Raw genomic sequence first — 20,307 nt, 5'->3', positions numbered from 1 at the left:
GTGTCTCGGCCACTCGAGAACGTCAAAGCTTCCAACCCCAAGTTTCCACATCCCCTCACAACCCCATCCGTGGGACCGCGATACCCCAGAACTCGAGTCAGTCAACGAAGCGCCACGTACTTCGCGATACATACGATCGATACGAACAACGACGCCGAATAATCCAGCGGCGACTTCGAAACCAAGAATAAATCGACATGATCGCTTGAAACACCCGCTAAGAAGAGTCCCCGCCGCTCATATGCCCAATTCCTTGTGTCGAGCGGCCACGATACCATTATGCGAGCCGTGCCTCCTGTGCTGCGACATGTAGCTCGCTCGGGCCGCTCCACCATATCGCACTTATACACGGACGCTGTGCACTTACAAGCATCTGGACTACCAGGATGCGTCAACTTCTCAACGAGCGCGCGCCGGTCGAGGTCGTTGACGGCATACGCACATGGGGAGGGTTTGGCGGCGGAAGAAGACCACGGTGTTCGGAATACAAAGACGGCTCGGGGCTCGGCAGTGCAGGCGCTACCAGGCCAAGTGTCTAATACATACGACCTGTCAGGACGGCCAAGCTTTCGGTCATCCCGCGTCGCCAACCAGCCCTTCAACCGTGAGGATTGGGATATCTTGACGGTTAGCGAGGAAGACTTGCGCTTCCAGTGTGATGTCCTCGCAGAAACACCAAAGGATGGACAGCCGCGGCTGGTTGACTGGCCACAGTATGCGAACGACATCACTCTTTGGTCGTGCATACTTGAGCACCGCCAACGCACCGAAGGAGATGCCGGAGTCGCTGTAGTTCTCGAGGGCCTGCAAAAACGGCAAACCTTGACGGAAGTGGAAGGCCCAAATGCTGAGAAATTCTGGCAAGCAATACTAGACGTGGCCGTTCGCGATCAAGAAATGCTACACAGTGCTTGGTCCTATGCTGAGTGGCTCTACAGCGACCGCGGAGTCCTTTGGCCAAACCTCTACGCAGGTGTTGTATCTTTCTTCATAGCGGAACAGGATATACAGTCAACTCTGCTATGGCACTTACGCCTAAGCTCGTCGTTTTGCTCCGACTCAGAACCCCTTACCCAAGTGCTGAAGCAGTTCATCACTAATTCAGACGCAAAGGTTCGAGAAATCCTACAAGCACTCTACAAGACGAGTGTCCGCCAAAACCTCTACGACGATTTCATTCCCTACCTCTTCGCTCAAGGAGAGGAAGGTATTGCCCGTGATTGGCGTCGGCTGTTTATTTCTCACAACGACTTGCCAACAACCGAAGCTTCTCGGCCATTCTTACAGTTTTTGACCGGCTTTCATCCGAAGATCCAGTTGACCACCAAAGAACAGTCTTTCCTTACACCGAGTAAACCTGCGCTTCTGAGCAGTGCAGATCTGAACAACCTTCTAAGAGACGACAACTCGCAAGTTGATATCAGCTTCGACTACCAAATCTCCAAAAGTCTGGGCAATGTGTTCGGCATCAAGGAACAAACAGATAATGACAGCTTGGGCGCTAGATGGTTTGCGACCCTCGACTTCTCCATCGAAACCATCATTGGCACAGTCTCGACTCTCGGCTTCTCTGAAATTGGGCCACTCTCGTTACAGTCTATTGCCCGGCGCGAACCATCCCCCGACCGACTCCTTCACCACATTGCACAGCTGCAAGCGTCTGGAATCAGTATTGGCAACTCAACCTATTCGAAGACACTACAACACTTTGCTACAGTTGGCGACGAGGAGCTGTTCGAGGGTCTCACGCATACGGCCATGCATCCGGAAGAGTTCGACAACTCTGCCAAGCACCCCTCGTTTCTGAGTTGCGCCGCTGCGGAGGGAGACTTTATGCTCTGTCGACTCCTTTTGGAAGCTAGTCATCTCAAAACAAGACAACTTCTGGAAGATTCAACGAACGGAGCATTGTTGGTCTGCTTGAAAGCTAACAACGCTTCGCCTATGGTTGGCTTCATGGACATTATGGCCGATGGAAACATCGAACTGATGCACTCTACGGCCGATGCTATATCAAAACATGTATGCGAAGAGATAGTACCAGGGCCTGCGAAAGATGGCGTGGATATTTCCTCCTATGCCACCATGTATAGACGGCTTCTACGACTCGGATATCCTCTCGCAGCCAAAGCTTCTCAGATTATCCTTTTCAGGCTCGGCCGTGAAGGACTACATGACGAGCGCGACGATCTGGCGTTGGACATTGTCAGCTTCTATGAGGGTAGCTTGGGACCTGAGAGGGGCTCTTTCCGGGTTCACAAGCTCGATCTACCCGACGCAGTCGCTCAGCAATTGCCGAAGTCAGAAAGGTTTATGAGCATTCCATCCAAACTGAGCACGACGAGCCCCTACCATCCACTGCAGATGGTTTTTGGAACGGAGCTCTTGGGGTCGATCATCCGCTGGGGTTTCCGCAGTTCCAGGGGCATGCCTTGGGATGGAACAGAGTTCTCGAAGCCGGCACATTTCTTTTTCGCCCGAGGCATCAAGCTTGTGGCAATGCTCAAGGAGAGGGGGGTGAGGGCTGATGACTCTTGGACTCGCTCGGTGATTGTCCCAGCTCTCACCGTACTCTTGGTCTCAGGCGAGGTCAAGCGCTTCCACCGGCCTCAGAAACATGGGCACCACTACGTTACCCCAAAAGTGAGGGAGACTCTTTCGCTGAAAGAAGCCATCAGATTGTGTAATCTTGCCTGGGGCTCCTACGTCCTGGAACGTCTGCCCGAGCTGGTTCACCACTCAATGAAGGAGTGGAAGCTCAAACTTAAAAAGACCCAGCCAGAACTGTTCATACCTCATGAACGCGAGTATGCGGTGGGGAGCAGGCTGTGGGTGAAGTATGGCCCAGGTGGTAGGCCACCGTTCGCCACCAAACTAAAACGTCAATATCGACAGCAACAAGAGGAAGCAGACGCCAGTCTAGATCCGGATGCGCAAAACTCAACAGTCAAGGAAAGCTCAGAAGTCAAAACGGAAGACGACTTCTTCCAGGACTTTGAGGGCTTCGATCGCTTCCTCAAGTAACAGTAAGAAGCAGTTGAGCTGCTGCGGGATACACAGTACCGACCGAACAAACCAACATCTACTTCATGATTTGTCCTCCGACTTCCGACATGTAATCGCGTTTTGCATACATTGGTTGCGGTCATATAGATATACAACTACGAGAGGGATCTATAGACGATAGAGGACACGGAGTCCACAAGGTCATGGTTTACAGGACATGATGAGAGCAAGAGAGAGAGAGCACGAGCTTCCGCGAGGAGGAACAACAGAACAACAGTTTTGCTTGGGTCTGAAACAGACAGACGCTTTGCACTCAATGTACATATTTGAGAGTTGTTTACATATCTGATTTTCTTTTCTATTGTTCAACAATTTAGCATTATATATATATATATATCTAGCAAGAAAGATGTTCACAAGAGACAGCCACTTCCGTCATGAGATCACGGCAAGGCCTCATCACCATCCGGCCTTTGCCCAAGAGGGTATCTAATATCCGGTCAACTTGGTAAGTAGCTCAATCTCATGCCATCCAACCGCCGGCGCTGACTTACATTACTGGCTCATTCAGGACCATTCGCCAACAGTACCCGGAGTGCCATGGCATGTCCCTTCTCACTCATATCTGGGAAGAGCCACTTCCCTTTCCCATTCACTCACCTGAACTACCATAGAACCCAGCTAGTCCGTGTCAACTGAGTGAATGAGTGCGCGAGTGACGTCTGGGGCTGGCTGGCTGTGGGCTGTTAGTTAAGGGCTGAGTCAACTCCTTTACTCAAGCAAGGCGCTTAGCTATCTTTCTACGATGGCATCACTCACTTTTACTGGTCTATCATTTAGTCATTTAGTCATTTTGAGCGGGGTCAAAGGGGATGAGGATTCAAAACGGCTAGTGCTAGCAGGATGGAAGGATGTGGGATTTGAAGAAGAAATGAGGGGGGGTTGGAGGGCTTGGGGACGGCTATAGGCTGGGGAGATGCCCGGCTTGAGAAGGGGGGGGAGGGAAAGAAGGATGAGGGTGAGCTTTCTCCAATGAATTCTGTCTCATTTCTGTAGTGGATTGGGATGATAGGTGGGAGATCAAAAGGCCGCCTTGAAGGAGGAAGGGACACCCTTCGATAGAACCACCTAGAAGAGAACTTTTCATGCTAAGACTTGGCGATGAGAACAAAAGGAAAAGCCATGGCTTAAACCGACAACCAACATTGGTGTTATCTCGACGAGGCAAGTGGCATCCAATGGTATACCCGAAGATGTACCTCACCACTGGATGGGCAAAATTGGCCAGTCCCCAGAGGAGAGGAGAGACGAAACCTCATACCAGGCAGCCACATCCACACCTACCCCAACATCTTGGTCTTGGTCTTGGTCTTGCCGGCTTCGGAGATTTTGAAGCGAGGTTAACCTGGCTGGCTCGCCTAGCTAGCTTGGAGCTGGGAAGCGCCCTACGCCCAAGACAAATGACGGGGCGGGATACGGGAAAGCAAGGTACATGGGAGTTTCTAGAGATGGCCAGGTCAGGTGGATGGGTTAGGCAGATGATTATTCGGTGATGGAGATGGAGATGATAACGGAAAGCCGGGGAGGAGAGGATCGAACCGTCGAGTCATCTCATCTCCATCCGATCGAACTGGACTAGACATGAGATGGAAAGGCATGGCATGGCATGGCATGGCATGGATCCTATCGGGTTGAATAACCGGTGATAGGGCCGACAAGTCATCGACAGGAGACAGCCGAAAAAGATACCACTACCAGAGAAGGACTAGGTGAAATTGAATGTTGGGGAGGCAGACAGAACGTGTTGGATGCTCAGCTAGCTTGGCGAAGAGCTGATAGGGAAAAGGGAAAGGGGAGGAGTGATAGTTCTGGCAACTCTCCGGTCATTCCAAGGCTTGCTGATGGTGACTCCCGTTGGACTACTCAGGGACCTACCAAGGCATACCAGACAAGACGGTATCTAGAGGTTTTCGGTTTGGGACATCCGAAGCCACCATTAACAAGCCCGAGTCCTCCTTACAGGAGAGTCCAGAATGACGTAAGTAAGCCAGCAACAAGCTTATCAACAAACCAGTCTACTAGACCGAAGGCTCTCTGCACAGCCGCCGAGTGAACGGAGAACTATACAGAAAGAGAAAACCGACGAGGCAACAACCCCAACAAGATGTCGTCTACTGTAGGATATGTACTTGGCCGTTACCCACTCAGAGCCGCAAAGCGAACGATGGCTTCAAAAAGTTCACACCACTTCATGATCACGTTGCCAGCTACTGGACCATCCAGAGACTCGAGAGACTCGAGGGACTCCATACAGAAGAGGTCTCCGAAAAGGCAGAAAAGACAACAGGAAACACAAGAGATCCTGCCATCGCTGTCGAAGTCGCTTTGGTGTTCGACAGTTCGACAGTTCGGTGGTTGTCTGATTGTCCAAGACATCGCCGGTGGCCAATGAGATCTGCAAGAGACCCCTGTTGCGGCGAGCTTTTGGGTAGCTTATAGCTTGGCGTGGATATTTAGGACAGGGGTCTTTTGTTTTACGCCAGTGACGCCTCACGCCTGGTCTCAGGGGATTTTGACACTGACGAGGAGAGATGGAGCGGATGATGCCATCCGTGGTTCGTTGTGCGCATCCCTTTCGATGATTCCAGCTTCCCAGGTGGATTTCAACAGAGAGAAAGATACTGAACCGGAAATTCACGGCGGAGGACTCCGTTCTCATTCGTGATGCTGTGGGCAAGCAAAGCTGAGGAGTTGATGCGTTGTACAAAACTCAGGGCAAGATTTTGGTACAGAAAGGGAGGAGGGAGGCAGCCGTTGATTCTGTAGCGGTCTCGGTCTCGACGACCGGCGACCGCAACTGAAAAGTGCCACGTCACCAGCCTCACTTTCCCTCTCGGTTTCTTTCCACTGCAATGGTATTTCGAGTGTGGCGGAGCGAGACTGGATGATTTGGTTGGTCAAATTCATTGGCGATATCTTCGCTTCTTTCTTTGCACTCGCCACACCCATGGAGCCGACCGGCCGGCCACGGCCACAGCGGCGGCCACAGTGTCTCCAGCAGTTCGGGTTCGGTTTTTGAGACCTTTCAGAAGGATTCGGAATGAAGCGTTTCTGGGAACGAGGCCCAGTGGCCGAAAAGCCGACCAGATGGATCCCAACATTCAGGCTTTGGGACGAAGGAAGCCCTGCAACGCTTAAACGCATGCGATGCGATCTGGATGACTGGCGTTAGGTCAGGTCGCTGGCGTTGGTTTCTGGTGGAGAATTTTCGGCGAAGTCAACCGATGACCCCTAGGCGATGGAGGCTCACATCGTAGCAGTGGCATCGAACTCGAACTATTTCTCTGATCATCGACAACTTGTCAATGAGGGATTGGATGCCCAACTTGTTCATTGGAGAATTGGAGGTTGTTGTTATGCAGAATTCAGCTTGCTTGGTCCACCATCCTACCTACGAGCGCGTATGACTGACCAGGTAGTCTCGAAGTTCCTGTTGATACCCCCTTGTAGTTGCTGATGCACAACCGTTGGCCTCAGGTAAGGTACCGCATGTACAATTATGAACCCACATTCCGTATACGTAGGTAGTTTTCTCCAGGGTGCTGTGATGATTGAAGGAAAACTCTGACTTTTCGTCACGTAGAATCCTCTTCAATATCCGCACCGAAATCTCTTCAACAAGGACCATAGAGAAACACTCCATGCTCTTAGAATTTGACTCAGCAAAATCACAGAAGATCCGGCCTGACCTACCCTTTTCAGTAGGCCTGAGGTCCAGCAGGGTGTTTAGTCACTGTGATTGGAAAATGAAGACTCCTCCAAGTGCTCAACTCCTCCAGACCAAGAAAGCCCACGACACCCACTGGGCAACAAGCCAAAGTGATTGGTTACAATTCCTCCTCATTTTCCAACCAATCAGACCTGTGCTCTGCGCCGAATCAAGACACTGCAGGATTGAGCAAGGGGACGGATCGACGAATGGTAGCGTGGATTTGGGCGGCTGTCGAAACGATGGCATTTTTGACGATGCCCACTGGGCGGTTTACGGCAGGCGAACAAAACCCCGACTTGCGGAATCCATTGGCTTCCGAGATGCTGGGGTTCATGTAGTGTATGTGAGCTATCATTCCTCTGTGAAGAAGAGTGAAGTCTGTTCCAGTGAGACACAGCAGGGCAACCACACGATGTCTTCAATGGTGAATGTCCCAGTGGCCCCCCATCCATGATCCATCCACCCCTGGACCAAAGAATGTCGTGCTTCCCCAGAACAACGTGGGTGACATGGCCTGCCGATGGCTTACGGACGGACGCTTGCTTGCAATGAACTGATCGATCAGCAACCCGTCCGTCCTCCGTCGTGCTTCACTCGTCACGACAATTACCTGTAGCTTTGACGAATGAACGAACCTCGACAAGCCGGTTCCACGGGAGCGAACGCCCGAGGTTAGATCTGGGACACGCCGTGAGTCTGCGTACAGAACTCGCTCGGTGCGAGGGGATAGTCGGCTCGCTTGTGGTGTCCTTCAATCTCTCTATCTCGTCTCCCACGGACGCGATTGACACTTGATTGACACGACACGGCACAAGTCGCTACGGGCGTTGTGGGATGTGCGCAGACTGGGGACCTGGAGCTGGGACGGGATGGATAGATGACGAGATGGGCGATGGACGATGGACCGTGGGATGGGAGATTTTGTATTGTCTGTGCCATGGTCCTGGTATTGGAGTGATGGTGATGATGCCGTCCATTATACCTGAAATTATTCCTCGGACAGGACCCGTTCTTCCTTGTTTCCTTTCTTTTGCCGGGGAGTTCATTAGCGCCTCCGGGGGATCAACGACATGGATCCTGTCATTTTGAATGAAGCGTAGGGCGTTGATGACATTTTGCTCAAAATCCTTGATGGCCTCGGGGGTTCTTGTGATAAAGGGTCGGATAACAGTGATAGGTAGGCAACAGAAATAAGAGACCATCACAGAGGAGACGGATTTTCTCATTCCCGATGTCTAGTGTAGCCCGGCATGTGAGAGAACTTGATGGGGTTGAGCACGTCAGAGATTCCAACTTTTCCTTAGTTCTGGGTGGGTATATGACGGAGATATCACACCAAGCCTGGGGATTCTCGCGATCCCCCGAACTCGTAGGTTTTTGTAGGTGACCCTGGGACGAGGGCGAGAGAACCCCGCGTTCAACCATCCATGGAACCTTGCCGTCCATCAAATTGCCGTGCCGTCTTGAGCCGATTGACTTTGTCTATTCTGATCCCAAAAGCCAGGGACATCCATGGCTATAAGATGGCCAGACAAATGGGCCGGGGGCACTGCTCTTCATATCCTCAGTCGGCCTAGATGGTCGGCCAAGGGGGGCTCGGGGGCTCATCACCAACACGCAAATTGCTTCTGACGAGGTGAGCAGCCATCTCCGGGCCTCGAATGGAGGCTCTCGTTCGGGATGCCCAAGGAGAGTCTACCACATCAAAGGAGCAAGAGGATCGAATGCGACCAGAGATTGAGGGGAGAGGGGGGGTAGCATTGAGCAGAATCCCGTTGTTAACTCGCGCCCAATGGCACACTTCGCATCGCCTTCTGGGTGCTCATAGGGCATCTCCGCATGCATAAGGTATTCCAGGGCTGTCTTTGCCTGTCTTTGGTTGTCTTTTTGAGCATGAGGTAGCGTCAGGTACAATACCGCAGGTACAGCCCAGGTACAGCTGCGATCCACCGAGAACAGGGCGGTACAGTGGAACCCCCTTCCTGAGGTGTTGTTCATCTCCCCACTCTTCCCGCTCCAGGTGCACCCTTGCACCGCACTAAATGCTATTGACACCATGCAGCCCAACCAACGGCAACGATGCTTTTGCCTTTTGACAGTTTCTTCTTTCCTCTTCTCAAACCACAAGAGGTCGCCAACTTGGATGCAGATTAGACACCGCTCTCCACTGCGCTGCTGTCTTCTCCCCTCTTCTCTTCCACTTTCTCAACTTTTAACGATGACTCTTCACCCAGGTTCCCTCCCCCTCTTTCGGGCATCTTCCAGGTTGTCGTGGAAAAAAGGTCAAATGCCAGTGCACAACGCATCATGCGTCGTCGCTCATGCTGAAGATGGTCAAAAGTCAGGTGTTGTCGAGTTGACAGCACTTCAACCATACGCCACCCCGAGTGTCAAAAGATAGCAACAATTACTGCCCTGTACCTTGGAATTACACCACGAGTGAGGGCGGCCGTCCGGACTATGGGCCATTGAGGTTCCCATGTTCCCATGTTCCCATGTTTCCACCGATGGACTGGCTATCATACCAACCCTGGCCCTTGTACCTTCCACCCATACAGGTCCGCGTGGTGTACTTGGATTGACATGGTCGACATTTCCCAAGCACATTGTCGCCGACCTCGTCCATCTCATTGGCGGCAGATCCTTACTCTACGCGGCAAGTCAGGAACATGGGATCTTTTTGCCGCGCTATTGATATCTCGACTTTACTGCTACTCTACTGCCACTCTACCTACCTCATGAGCAAGATCTTGCCTTCACTACCCGACTAACTCTTCCTACTACCTTGTCATCTCACTTTCTCTTCACTTTTCTTTCTCGAGGTGGTACCTCTCCCGCTTGGCTACCATCACTCCCTCATTACCACTTCAAACCAACTTGACTCAACTTACCAAAGCCTCGGAACGCTCTACCTTACCGGGGCTTCCACGTTGTAACTGAATTGAGGCTATCCAGTTCCGAGAAGCTCAACCAGCAGTCTAACCTAGGTAAGTGTATTTGTTCCGTCTGCCTGGGCTCACAAGTACTTTCTTTTCTTTTCTGTTTTATGGATGCTACATCCGACGACGCCTTCCCTGATGCGTATCCGTATTCCCCCTTTGCTACTTCCACATTACTACACATCACTAGTGCTGTGATACCTTCCACCTCTTCAACTTAATCTAACCCCCACCACCCACACACCCTCCATCTCGTCTTACACACAATCTGCTTCCCAATACACTACACCCTGGCCCAAGAAAATATTAGCGGCCCACCATCACATTTTACCCACACTCAACCACTTACACACCAGACCCCATTCGGGGCCCATGGTTCCCAGGAATTGAGAAAACTAACTAGTAGGGCATCTATCCAGGCACTACTGAACCATCATTCCTTTTCTCAGCCTCTTTCTTCTAAATTTTCCGTCCTTTTGTTCTTCCGGTCACCATGGACGTTGCTTAATCCACTCGCTGCTGTTCAAAACTTGTCGGGTACTTCGGCTCCCGGTGGAATACTAATACGGGATCAGCACTTAATTGCCACGGGCAGGATCGAGCACCGGTGTTCCGCGATACGACTAGGCTACTCCCGTTGTGCCCGTCACAGCCTCCCGCCCCTGAACACATACTAGCAGCGCGGTAGACTTTGGTTGTGTTACTCTCGCACAGCATTCATGTCGTGGACCACGGAGCAAGAGTCTTAGTATGGTTCTGTTAGCCGGGCTTCCTCCGTGGGATATAGGATCACAATGGCTTCCCAAAGGCCAGGACTCGGTCCTTCAGGCTTGTCAGCCGATAGCAGGCTCAAAAGTCCCGGAACTATAGCGCCACCCGGTTCATTGCTATTGAAGAAAAGAGGAGGAGAGTCAAGCACCGAACGTGTTAGGACACTACCACAGCCCAAGATGCCTAGTAGGCTACCGCAATCTTTGCCGCAACGGCGGCCCTCCGATACCCAACCGGAACCCATTCAGCCTCGGCCTACAGCTGGAAACAGAAATTCAAAGATATTGGGCAACACCACATCGATTACATCAGCGTCATCCAGCCGACTACCTGCGCCGACCTCAAAACCTCGAAATGTGCTTAGGAGGAAGAACTCGGGGATATCAAACGAAGTAGTGAACAGCATCCGCAAAGACTCCCGAGACGAGACTGGAAACCATTCCAAAACAAGCTCGTCATCATCGTCTTCCAACCCCCGATCTCAGACCTCAATCGACTCCTCAGCTAGTTCGCGCTCCGAACGCAACCCAACAATAAACACGATGGAAGTTCGAGTAGCTCACCAAGTCGAAGTTGCGGTAGGCGCGCCGCAGGCACCAGCATTATACCCAGAGCTGGACAGATATCGCGACGTCAAAGTGCCAGCCTACAATGGAAGTTTCGGCATTGAGGTGCTGTACCCGCTCACGACTCACGATCTCCCTCCCCCTACGCCCTTGTTCTCCGGATCTAGCAGTCAGATGAGTGGCTTCAGCAGCAGCCCATGTACAGGATTCTCCGGGTCACCAGGACCTGGTCCGTATAGCCGAGACACCACGCCTACGTCCATGTCCTCTCAGTCCCCCGGCATGGTGGCGCCTTTACGATTCCCTGGAGCTGGTGTCAGGATGAGACAGGTTGACTTGACCCAAACAAGACCGCCAGTCAGCCGGAGAAGAGGAGGAAGCATATCGAATGAGTTGGATCTTGTCAGCGCTGATCCTCAGGGTTTGCCATCAGTCAGGGAATCCTTGACCTCGTCGTCATCCAACTCGACAGTCCGTGAGCTTGAAAGGAAGGATTCCAAGAAGAGAAAGCAGCTATCACCCCTTCCGCCTAGCCCACCATCACGCATATCGTCACACAAATTCACCAAGAGCCACGATGGAAGCTTATCACCACCGAGGCCCTGGCGTGCGCCACCGACCCAGCCAACGGCACCAGCAGCGGTAGGCGCACAATTGTTGCCGAAGCCAGGCTCGTTCTCTCGACCTCGTCCCGCCCAAACCGCCCAGCAAGTTCCACCGCCTAGAGGGCAGCCTCCTCGCCGCCCGAGCAGAGATGGGACCCCGGACCTTAACTCTCAACTGGGTCTGCCCGTACCCGTTATCCAGAGTAACTTGACATTTGCACCATCCGAAAAGAGATCAAGCAAGCTTTTGGCACCGGCAATCGTCGCTAGGCCTGGCTTGCTATCCTCAACTTCCGACACACACGTTCATCTTCTAAGGCCAGCCATAGCCAGAGAAGCAACGCCAGCGCCAAAGATGTCCAGGATGGTGGATGATGCGAGTACCATCAAAGCCGAACCAGGAAGGACCACCCGTACGCCAAGCCCTGGTGTGTCGACTTTTCGACGCTTCCCCCTTTTCGGACGACGGACAAAGACAGCCCCAGAGGTCCCTTTACAGAAGGATGAGAAGAAGCCGACCAGGAAAGGTCCTGCCGCGGGAACTGGCCACGAAGGCTATGGGCGCGTCGGGCCAGCACGCCGTAGGAGCAACAGCCTTGCAAACACTAGCCGAGCGATCCCTGGGACGATGAGTTCGCAAGAAAGCATTGGCACCAACGATTCCTTCTTGTTGGAAAGGATGGCACCTGTCGTTATCGCAGGCGGGGAAATCATCGAGAACAGGAATGTGGGTTCGGACTTGAGCCGGACAGGAAGCAGCCAAAGCGTCACGCGTGAACCACCCAGCGTGGAATCACAGAACGGCTCGCAAGTCTCTCTTAACTCTATCCCTCGGAACACTCTGTGGCCGTCTGCATTCCCTCGCGCTGGTCAACATGCTCAGAGCGCGTCTGTCAGCAGCCGCAGACCCTCCGAGAGTAGTGAGTCTGAGACTCCGGTCATCAAGTCGACGTTGGCTTTGCGGAGATCCATACAAAGGTTGAAGTCTGGAGAGAAGGAACCCCCGAGGATTCCGGCTCCCATCGTCACTCAACCCCATGTTACGTCTCCCTCGATCACTAGTATTGATGCCGGTGTCCTCATGACGGACGACTCCATGATGGCCCCGTCGATTGACGCCGCCCAGGGCATCAAGGCATCAGAAGGATCCAAGAACCTTTCTGGACCCAAGCGCCTGATGAAGCGAGCTCGTTCTCCGCGAAAATGGAACTTCTTTGGAAGGAATCACAGCCAACCTGCTCCAGAGACAAAGAAGGTGGACATTTCTGAGAATGCGGCTCCAGTGGCTGCTGTGGCGGCTACAGTCAAGGTCGTCCAAAGCAAGCCGCTAGCATTCTATACTATGATGGACTCGTCTGAGCAGGAAGATACCGATATCCCGGACTTGGAGGAAGTTCTTCGCGAGGCGAAGAGCCCGGATTCTCCAACTCACAAGCAGATTCCTGACTCTCAGAACAGGGAGTCGGAGGAGTGCCGACCTTCCGTAACTCAAGAGAATACGCATCCCAGCTTCTTAACTTCAGAAGCCAGCGCCCAGGTTCCGACAGTCGCCGAGCTCGAGCACATGTCACCGGTCAAGTTTTCTAAGCTTCCAACCCCTCCGTCAATGCCTTCATCCGTTGCAACGCAGGCCGGAAACACCACCAGTCCTGCACAGGGCCGCCCGAGCCGACTTCCTCAGGTCGGTCGGATTCCAAAAGTCATCAGTGCTCGTGCCGAACAGATATCACCCAAGAGTTTCTCCCGGCCGTTCCACAGACTTAGTGTCCAAGCCACGCCGTCTAAGATGGACCTTCGGGATGCATACTCCATAGCCAAGGGACCTAGTCCTAGTCCGCCCAGGCCATCGACGCCTGTCCCGATGGAGCCAGCGACGACCGCTGGAATGGAGGCCCCGATGTTGACTCAAAGTCCGGGATCAATGCTTCCAACTTACCCCACCCAGATTGGACAAGAGTTTCTCTCATTTTCACCAAGGAAGGGTTCTCAGTGCACCACCAATACCACAACTTCCAGCAGCTCCGGAGGATTCAACTTTGCCGAGGCTACTGCAGTCATTCCCGAGCCTGATGCACCATTGGCCGAGGACGAGATTTGGGACGAGTATGATGACTTGTTTGGGGACGAAACGTTGAAGCAGCCCCCATCCACACGATCCTCTTTCGGGAACCAATTTCACTTGGAAAAGTATACGGCGACCCCAACAAGACGCATCGAACCACCTCTGGAGTCCCCAACTCTTCGCTCTCAGTTCCAAGAACAACAGGTGCAAAGTCTTACCCAAATTATGCACTCGGAAAGAATACCTGTCAGTTCAAGCGTCTATAGTTCCGACATGGCTGAGAAGGTGAAGCAACTCCTGGCCGATCATCCCAGCCCGAGGTGCTCATTGGAACCTGACATGTCCAGAGAGTCAGAGATGCAGCTGCAGAATGAGGCTGTGAGCAAGCAATCCGAACTGGAGCAAGAGCTTGAGACTGAAAAGCAAACCAGCAGCCTTCCTGTTGATGATCCACGGCGATCCGACTCGAGTGGTTGCAGTCAAAGTTCGGAAGATGGCTCGCCACTTGCCTTGGTCAATCTGCGCGTCGGGTCCATGACTGTCAGCAAGTGGCTTACCTTTGGACATGTGCTCTTCAGTCCGGTCCGAGATGAGCTGCTCAACGACATGGGCTCACTGAAGCGTCCTTCCATCCTCGTTATTGACGGTCTTGGCAACGACGACTGGTCTTTCTATGCGGCCGAGACGTATCCAGCAGCAACGTTCTTCAACCTTTCGCCTCGTCCGCCTCGTCCAGCTGCTCGCAATGGCTCAACTGGTCTTCCGCTCAGTCCCCCGAATCACTACCAGACACGGTACATGTCACACACTGGCAAGTTCCCTTTCGGCGCAGAGAGTTTTACGGCTGTAGTATTTCGCTTCCCGGCCGCGGCCCCCGAGGCACACTATCGGAATATTATCTCGGAGGCTCGGCGTGTCCTCAAACCTGGTGGCTACATTGAGCTCTCGATCCTGGATGTTGATCTGAACAATATGGGCAACCGCGGACGTAAGGCTGTCCGCCACCTGAAGGAACGCATCAACGCCAAATCCCCCGATGTCAGTCTTGGGTCGACCTCGGATCTCATCCTCCGACTACTTGGCAGAAAGGGCTTTGCCGATCTCAAAACTTGCCGTGTTGGCGTCCCAGTCGCTAGTGTCATTCCACGATCGTCTGGAAGCGAGAACGGTAAAAGAAGCAAGGCCGCTGGCAAGGGCAAGACCATTAAGGATGAACGCACTCTTCCCGAGATGATCAGCGACGGAAGCCCAGTAGCAGATGAAAGCATCACCAAGATGGTGGCGAAGGTGGGACGATGGTGGTACAGCCGGTGCTATGAGAGCGCTGCTGGTACCGACATTGGCCCAGGAACCCTCGGAAGCATGTGGAGAGACAAAGCCCTGCTCGCTGAGTGTGAGGAATGGGGTACGAGTCTCAAGCTTATGGTCTGCCACGCCCGAGCTCCTGATGGGAGACCTCGCCTTGCAAGCATCTAATTTTCTTCGTTGATTCCCTACCTCAATTACGTTCTTACCCAGCATTCTCTGTCATTGCTTGGGAATTTCACAACACTCATGATTAGAAGGAGAAAGATTGAAGAAGACAGAAAAGATGAAAGAGGGCGCGAGCCCAGCTGTGTAACAACACTGCATCATACACCACGAAAGAAGTCGTTCATTCGACATATCACGACACGCATTGCATTTGCTTTTTGGGAGGGTCTCCAAAGCTGTTGGTATACAGGACAACAACTTGGACTCCACTCCCGTTTTCCTTCTTCTCTCTCGTCATTTCCTCAATCGACTGGCACGAATGGGTGGGACGTTTTCATCATTTTCAGAGGGGTCGCCTTGATGGTTGCTTGCTTTTTCAGGTTGTTTGGGTGCTCGGGATATAATGGTGATGAAAGGAGGAGGATGAAAAACCATTGACTGGTATTTGATGATATGGCGCAGGCACGTTGTTCTTTTTTTCCCTTTTTTTTTCCCGTTTGTTTGTTTCACTTTTTTTTCTCTTGTAACGACGTAATGTGCGGGTTTCATGACGACGGACAGGAAAAAAAGGCAAGAGAGATCGGGAAAGATTCTGGGATCTGTCATCACTGGCAGGCAAACTGGCGTTAAAAGGGAGCTTTTGGCTTTTGGGTTTTGTCACTTTTTTTCGTCGAGTTTAAAGCATGATACCTGTTGTATGAGAAGGAGGAGATGAGACAGAATGGAATATGAAGATGAGATGGAGTGTGGGAAGGATCATCAGTTTATACCCGGAGTCTTTTCCATGAACATGAGATCAGGAAGGGGCATATGTTTACATAGCGAGGCAGGCAGGCAGATAGGCATCGTGGGATGTTGAGAATGGAATTGGAATGCATCGGATAACAAAATCTTGCGGATTAAACTTTCTGGTGATGTCAACAACCATGAGTTGGATGTCGAATTCAGTCAACTTGATAAAGTGAAGCTTTTAATGATTTCGGCTTGTTGGTTCTGGACATGGCCAAGTCCCCGAGCCCCTTTTCTATCCGGATCCAAAGAAAGGGGTCTGTCCTTTTCCCAACTGATATCGCATATGCAATGCGAGACCTGAAGCACGCAGGGTTGTGCATACGCATTTGGGTGCAGCAAGTACATTTTCGTAGACAGGATTTTGATTAAAAAAAAAAAAAACACTACACGGATTTGGTTTGTGTAAAAAGCTTATGATAGGAGGCAGCGCAGAGTCGGCAACGGAGCTCCATGATAGGGGAAGGTTTAAAATTGAGTTGACTTCTAGGCTCTCACTTTAAATATAGAAAATCGGTAGCCAGTTAGTCAAATCGACTCCCACTTTAAATATAGAAAGAGCGGAACAGATGTCTGGAATGTCATGATGGATGGTCATAATGACTGCTCAGCCAGCACACAAAACCACAAGCGATGCATAGGGAAGGTTTCATTTCAAGATTCCAGAACATTTCTCTATGTTGCTGTTAAGGATTGCACCTCTAAACGATGGACCCACTAACAATACCTATTGAGTTGATCTCGGTCAGGGGCCCCGTGCTGTCTTGGCGGGGCTCGGCCGACCCTGCCGACGTGGGTGACCTTGTTGGGTAAATTTCCCCGGATTCCACTTCTTTACAACGGCCGCGGGCAGGCATCTCCAGCAACTGTTCATTCGGGGCGTCTCGAAGCTGACTTGGGTTCCTCGGACACTTTCCACTTTGCTTCATCATTTCGTTCAGTTGCAGTGTCGGTGGCGACTTGTTTTTGGATATATACAAATCTGACGAGTTCCCTGTGCCGCACCCGACTACCTAAACCTCCCGAACGAGTCCCGTCGATCCCGTCGGCACCAACCATCACCAACATCGAAAATCGAGTACATACCGCCTCCGCAGTCCGCACCGGAGTTGACGACCCCACGCACACGGACGCCAGACGAGCCACGGACACGGCGAATCGAGATTACCATATTGGGATAGCTAGCTTCTCGACTTCACACAAAGCTTGGCGAGGAGTAGTTCGAACTTTCGAGTGGTGTCCGACATACCGACCGTTGCGGCATGCTATAAGATGGGCATAGAGCCGCAGCAGGGCAGCCTCCTTTCGTTCAGTAGTAGTAGTAGTAGCCAGGGCGCCGAAGCTCTCTATTATACTCGACAACGAACGAGGTAGTAGACGGTGTTGTTAGAAGAGAGATTCCAGCAGGTCCAGAGCGGCCAGAAATACAAAATACAGTCTTATTCAAGATGACGCGACGAATTGTAGGTCGTCTCTACTTCCCTTCTCTCAACTCTCTTTGCAAATGCTGTAGCAATAGCTACAAAAGTTGAAGCTGTCTGTAAGATCACCAACCAAGCTAACCAACCCTCTAACAAAACCAGGTCCGCAACATCATCCAAATCTCCACCGCCGCCGTCATCACCTTCCTCCTCATCTTCTTCCTCGACCGCAACTTCCGCGTCCTCCCCAACGCCATCCACGAATACCTGCCCACCCACCACGCCGGCCTCGTCATCACCGACATCACCGTCACTACCTGCACTAGCTACAACCCCTTTTCGAGCTGCGACCTCGACACCTCGGTCTGGCACCGCATCGACAAGGACCTCCACCTCGGCAAGACCCTCTTCTCCCATGCCTACCTCCACATCAGCCGCAAGCGCGAGGAGGAGCTGAAGGAGGGCGATAAAGTGGTGGTGGACGTGACCGTGGGCCGACTGGACCCCAGCGTGGCCGACGCGGAGAAGGCTGCTGCCAAGGGCGTAGATAACAAGAATGAGAAGTGGGAGTCCAGGCCGGCCGGCCTGTGGGTGAAGCGGTCGTCCAAGAAAGGGGCGAGCGATTCCAAGAATGCGGTGACGGGGATCGATGTGCTGTTTGGTGACGATGCCGTGGAGGCTAGGGAGGGGTGGGGCATGACGGGCACGCCGTTGTTGCTGGACGTTGGGCGTAGTGTGCCGTCCGCGCATCTGACGGTGAGGAGAGGAGCGGAGCAGCACCCACCTGTGAAGCCGGTGTTGAGGATTCGGGATAATGGCAAGTTTAAGATTGTGCAGCTGGCGGATTTGCACTTGAGTACGGGCGTGGGAGCGTGTCGTGATGCGCTGCCGGAGGGCCAGAAGTGCGAGGCGGATCCCAGAACGCTGGACTTTGTGACGAAGATTTTGGAGGAGGAGAAGCCGGATTTAGTGGTGTTGAGTGGTGATCAAGTGAATGGCGAGACGGCGCCTGATACACAGACGGTAAGGGCTATGACAATTTAAGATTTGGAAAAAAGCGACTGCGGCTAACATGGTTCGTCTAGGCCATCTTCAAGTATGCCCAAATCCTCATCAAGCACAAGATCCCGTACGTCTCCATCTTCGGCAACCACGACGACGAAGGCTCCATGTCGCGGGCCGCCCAGATGGACCTGATTGAGACCCTCCCCTATTCTCTGTCCCACGCCGGGCCCGAGAGCATCGACGGTGTTGGTAATTACTTCATCGAGGTACTGGGGCGCGGCTCGTCCAGCCACTCGGCGCTGACGGTGTACCTGCTCGACACGCACGCCTACTCGCCCAACGAGCGCAAGTACCCGGGCTACGACTGGATCAAGCCCAACCAGATCGAGTGGTTCCGGCAGACGGCGCAGGGACTCAAGAAGAAGCACCGCGAGTACACGCACGTGCACATGGATGTGGCCTTCATCCACATCCCGCTGCCGGAGTACCAGAATGGAAGGAATTTGACGCTGGTGAGCCCGTGGAAGGAACCGACTACGGCGCCGACGTTTAACTCTGGCTTTCACGATGCGTTGGTGGAGGAGGGGGTTGTGATGGTTTCTTGTGGACAGTAAGTTGCCAAATCCATTGATTGATCACTAAGCAATTTCACAGTCACTAAAATAGTGTGTTCTAGCGACCACGTCAACGAATACTGCGCCGTAGACTTCAAAGAAGACGGCAAGCCCGCCCTCTGGATGTGCTACGCCGGCGCCGCCGGTTTCGGCGGTTATGCCGGCTACGGAGGGTTTCACCGCAAGATCCGCGTCTTCAACTTCGATATGAACGAGGGCCGCATCAACACGTGGAAGCGGGTCGAGTACGGCGAAGATGTCGACAGGAGGATCGACGAGGTCACGATTGTCGATGGTGGACATCCGGTTAGGCCTATGCAGGAGGACTAAGAGGAGAGAGACCAAGTACCGGTTGGAAACCAAAAGAAGAAGAATCAGGAAAACGAGAAATATCTCATCGCATCTCCTCGACGATGTTATTTATATTCCTTGTCTCGAAGCTGCAGTAATCCGGCCCCGACCTTTACTTACCCCGATGTTTCTGTCTACTCAGCTCAACCCCTTTCCCGCTCGCTCCTGCCGCCCAAACAAACGTCTGCGAAAACCCGCGCGGCACACAAGGTTCGGCAAGGATGGTACGAGCTGATACAACTTATTATAGACTGGACGCCCATTGACTGAAGCTACAGCACTTGCATCATGGTATTGAGGACGTAGGAAGGAAGCCTGATCTATATCGGAAAAGGATGAATGGATAAAGACGAAGGAAGGGAGGAGAGCCCTCCCTGGTGGATGGACACTTCAGCAATCGCTGTTGCATCACGAGTTTGTGTGGGCAAGTTGTATCTGTATTAAACTAAACCAATGCCTTGGACGAGACGGGTTCCGGATATGTATGATCGATTCGCTTTGGATCATGAGATGGGGATGGATGGGTGGGATAGGTAGTATTATTATTACAAGGCCGGGTTGGCTCGTTGGGAAGGATCACGGAAGACAAAAAATAGCTTTTAACGGTCGGATATCGATTGACTTAGTCATTGGAGGATAGTGAATGATATGGATGGAATGGGAAGATCAATAATCATGCAAGTTCAAGTAACAAATGACTTCCATGTTGTGTCGTTCATCTGTGTCGTAACTTTTGCAGACGGAAAAGTCGCCGTTATCTAGCAGAGAAAGAGGACGGGGAGGGGAGAGGAGAACAGTATCGTTGGGATCTGGAAAATACCAACTCTCGAGACGGATGGGCAACGACATGTTCCAAACTCACTCGACTGGGCAGAATGGCAAAGAGACGCGAGTTATCCAACGGTAAATTCTTCCAGGGAAGCCTCTTCTTCA

General features: G+C 52.4%; 4 protein-coding genes across 4 annotated transcripts; 3 read left to right on the top strand and 1 right to left on the bottom strand.

Annotated features, from left to right (window-relative positions):
• Positions 1-20: 20 nt before the first annotated feature.
• B0H65DRAFT_458739 (uncharacterized protein) lies at positions 21-3,415 on the top strand. Its single transcript, XM_062826420.1, has one exon. It carries the CDS (start codon positions 280-282, stop codon positions 3,022-3,024), a length of 2,745 nt encoding a protein of 914 aa, XP_062684986.1. The 5' UTR covers positions 21-279; the 3' UTR covers positions 3,025-3,415.
• Positions 3,416-7,414: 3,999 nt separating this feature from the next.
• B0H65DRAFT_130866 (uncharacterized protein) lies at positions 7,415-8,099 on the bottom strand. Its single transcript, XM_062820801.1, has one exon. The coding sequence runs from the start codon at positions 8,002-8,004 to the stop codon at positions 7,597-7,599; it is 408 nt and encodes a 135-aa protein (XP_062684985.1). The 5' UTR covers positions 8,005-8,099; the 3' UTR covers positions 7,415-7,596.
• Positions 8,100-10,206: 2,107 nt separating this feature from the next.
• On the top strand, positions 10,207-15,343 carry B0H65DRAFT_130820 (uncharacterized protein). The gene has a single exon (XM_062820800.1). It carries the CDS (start codon positions 10,512-10,514, stop codon positions 15,195-15,197), a length of 4,686 nt encoding a protein of 1,561 aa, XP_062684984.1. The 5' UTR covers positions 10,207-10,511; the 3' UTR covers positions 15,198-15,343.
• Positions 15,344-17,173: 1,830 nt separating this feature from the next.
• B0H65DRAFT_130794 (Metallo-dependent phosphatase-like protein) lies at positions 17,174-19,606 on the top strand. Its single transcript, XM_062820799.1, has 4 exons — positions 17,174-17,446; positions 17,567-18,427; positions 18,490-19,019; positions 19,086-19,606. Exons 1-4 carry the CDS (start codon positions 17,432-17,434, stop codon positions 19,351-19,353), a joined length of 1,674 nt encoding a protein of 557 aa, XP_062684983.1. The 5' UTR covers positions 17,174-17,431; the 3' UTR covers positions 19,354-19,606.
• Positions 19,607-20,307: the final 701 nt, after the last annotated feature.

The sequence above is a fragment of the Neurospora tetraspora genome (genome assembly GCF_033439725.1).
Source record: "Neurospora tetraspora strain CBS 560.94 chromosome Unknown B0H65scaffold_2, whole genome shotgun sequence".
NCBI lineage: Eukaryota > Fungi > Ascomycota > Sordariomycetes > Sordariales > Sordariaceae > Neurospora > Neurospora tetraspora.
This window is presented reverse-complemented; position numbering and strand designations above follow the sequence as displayed.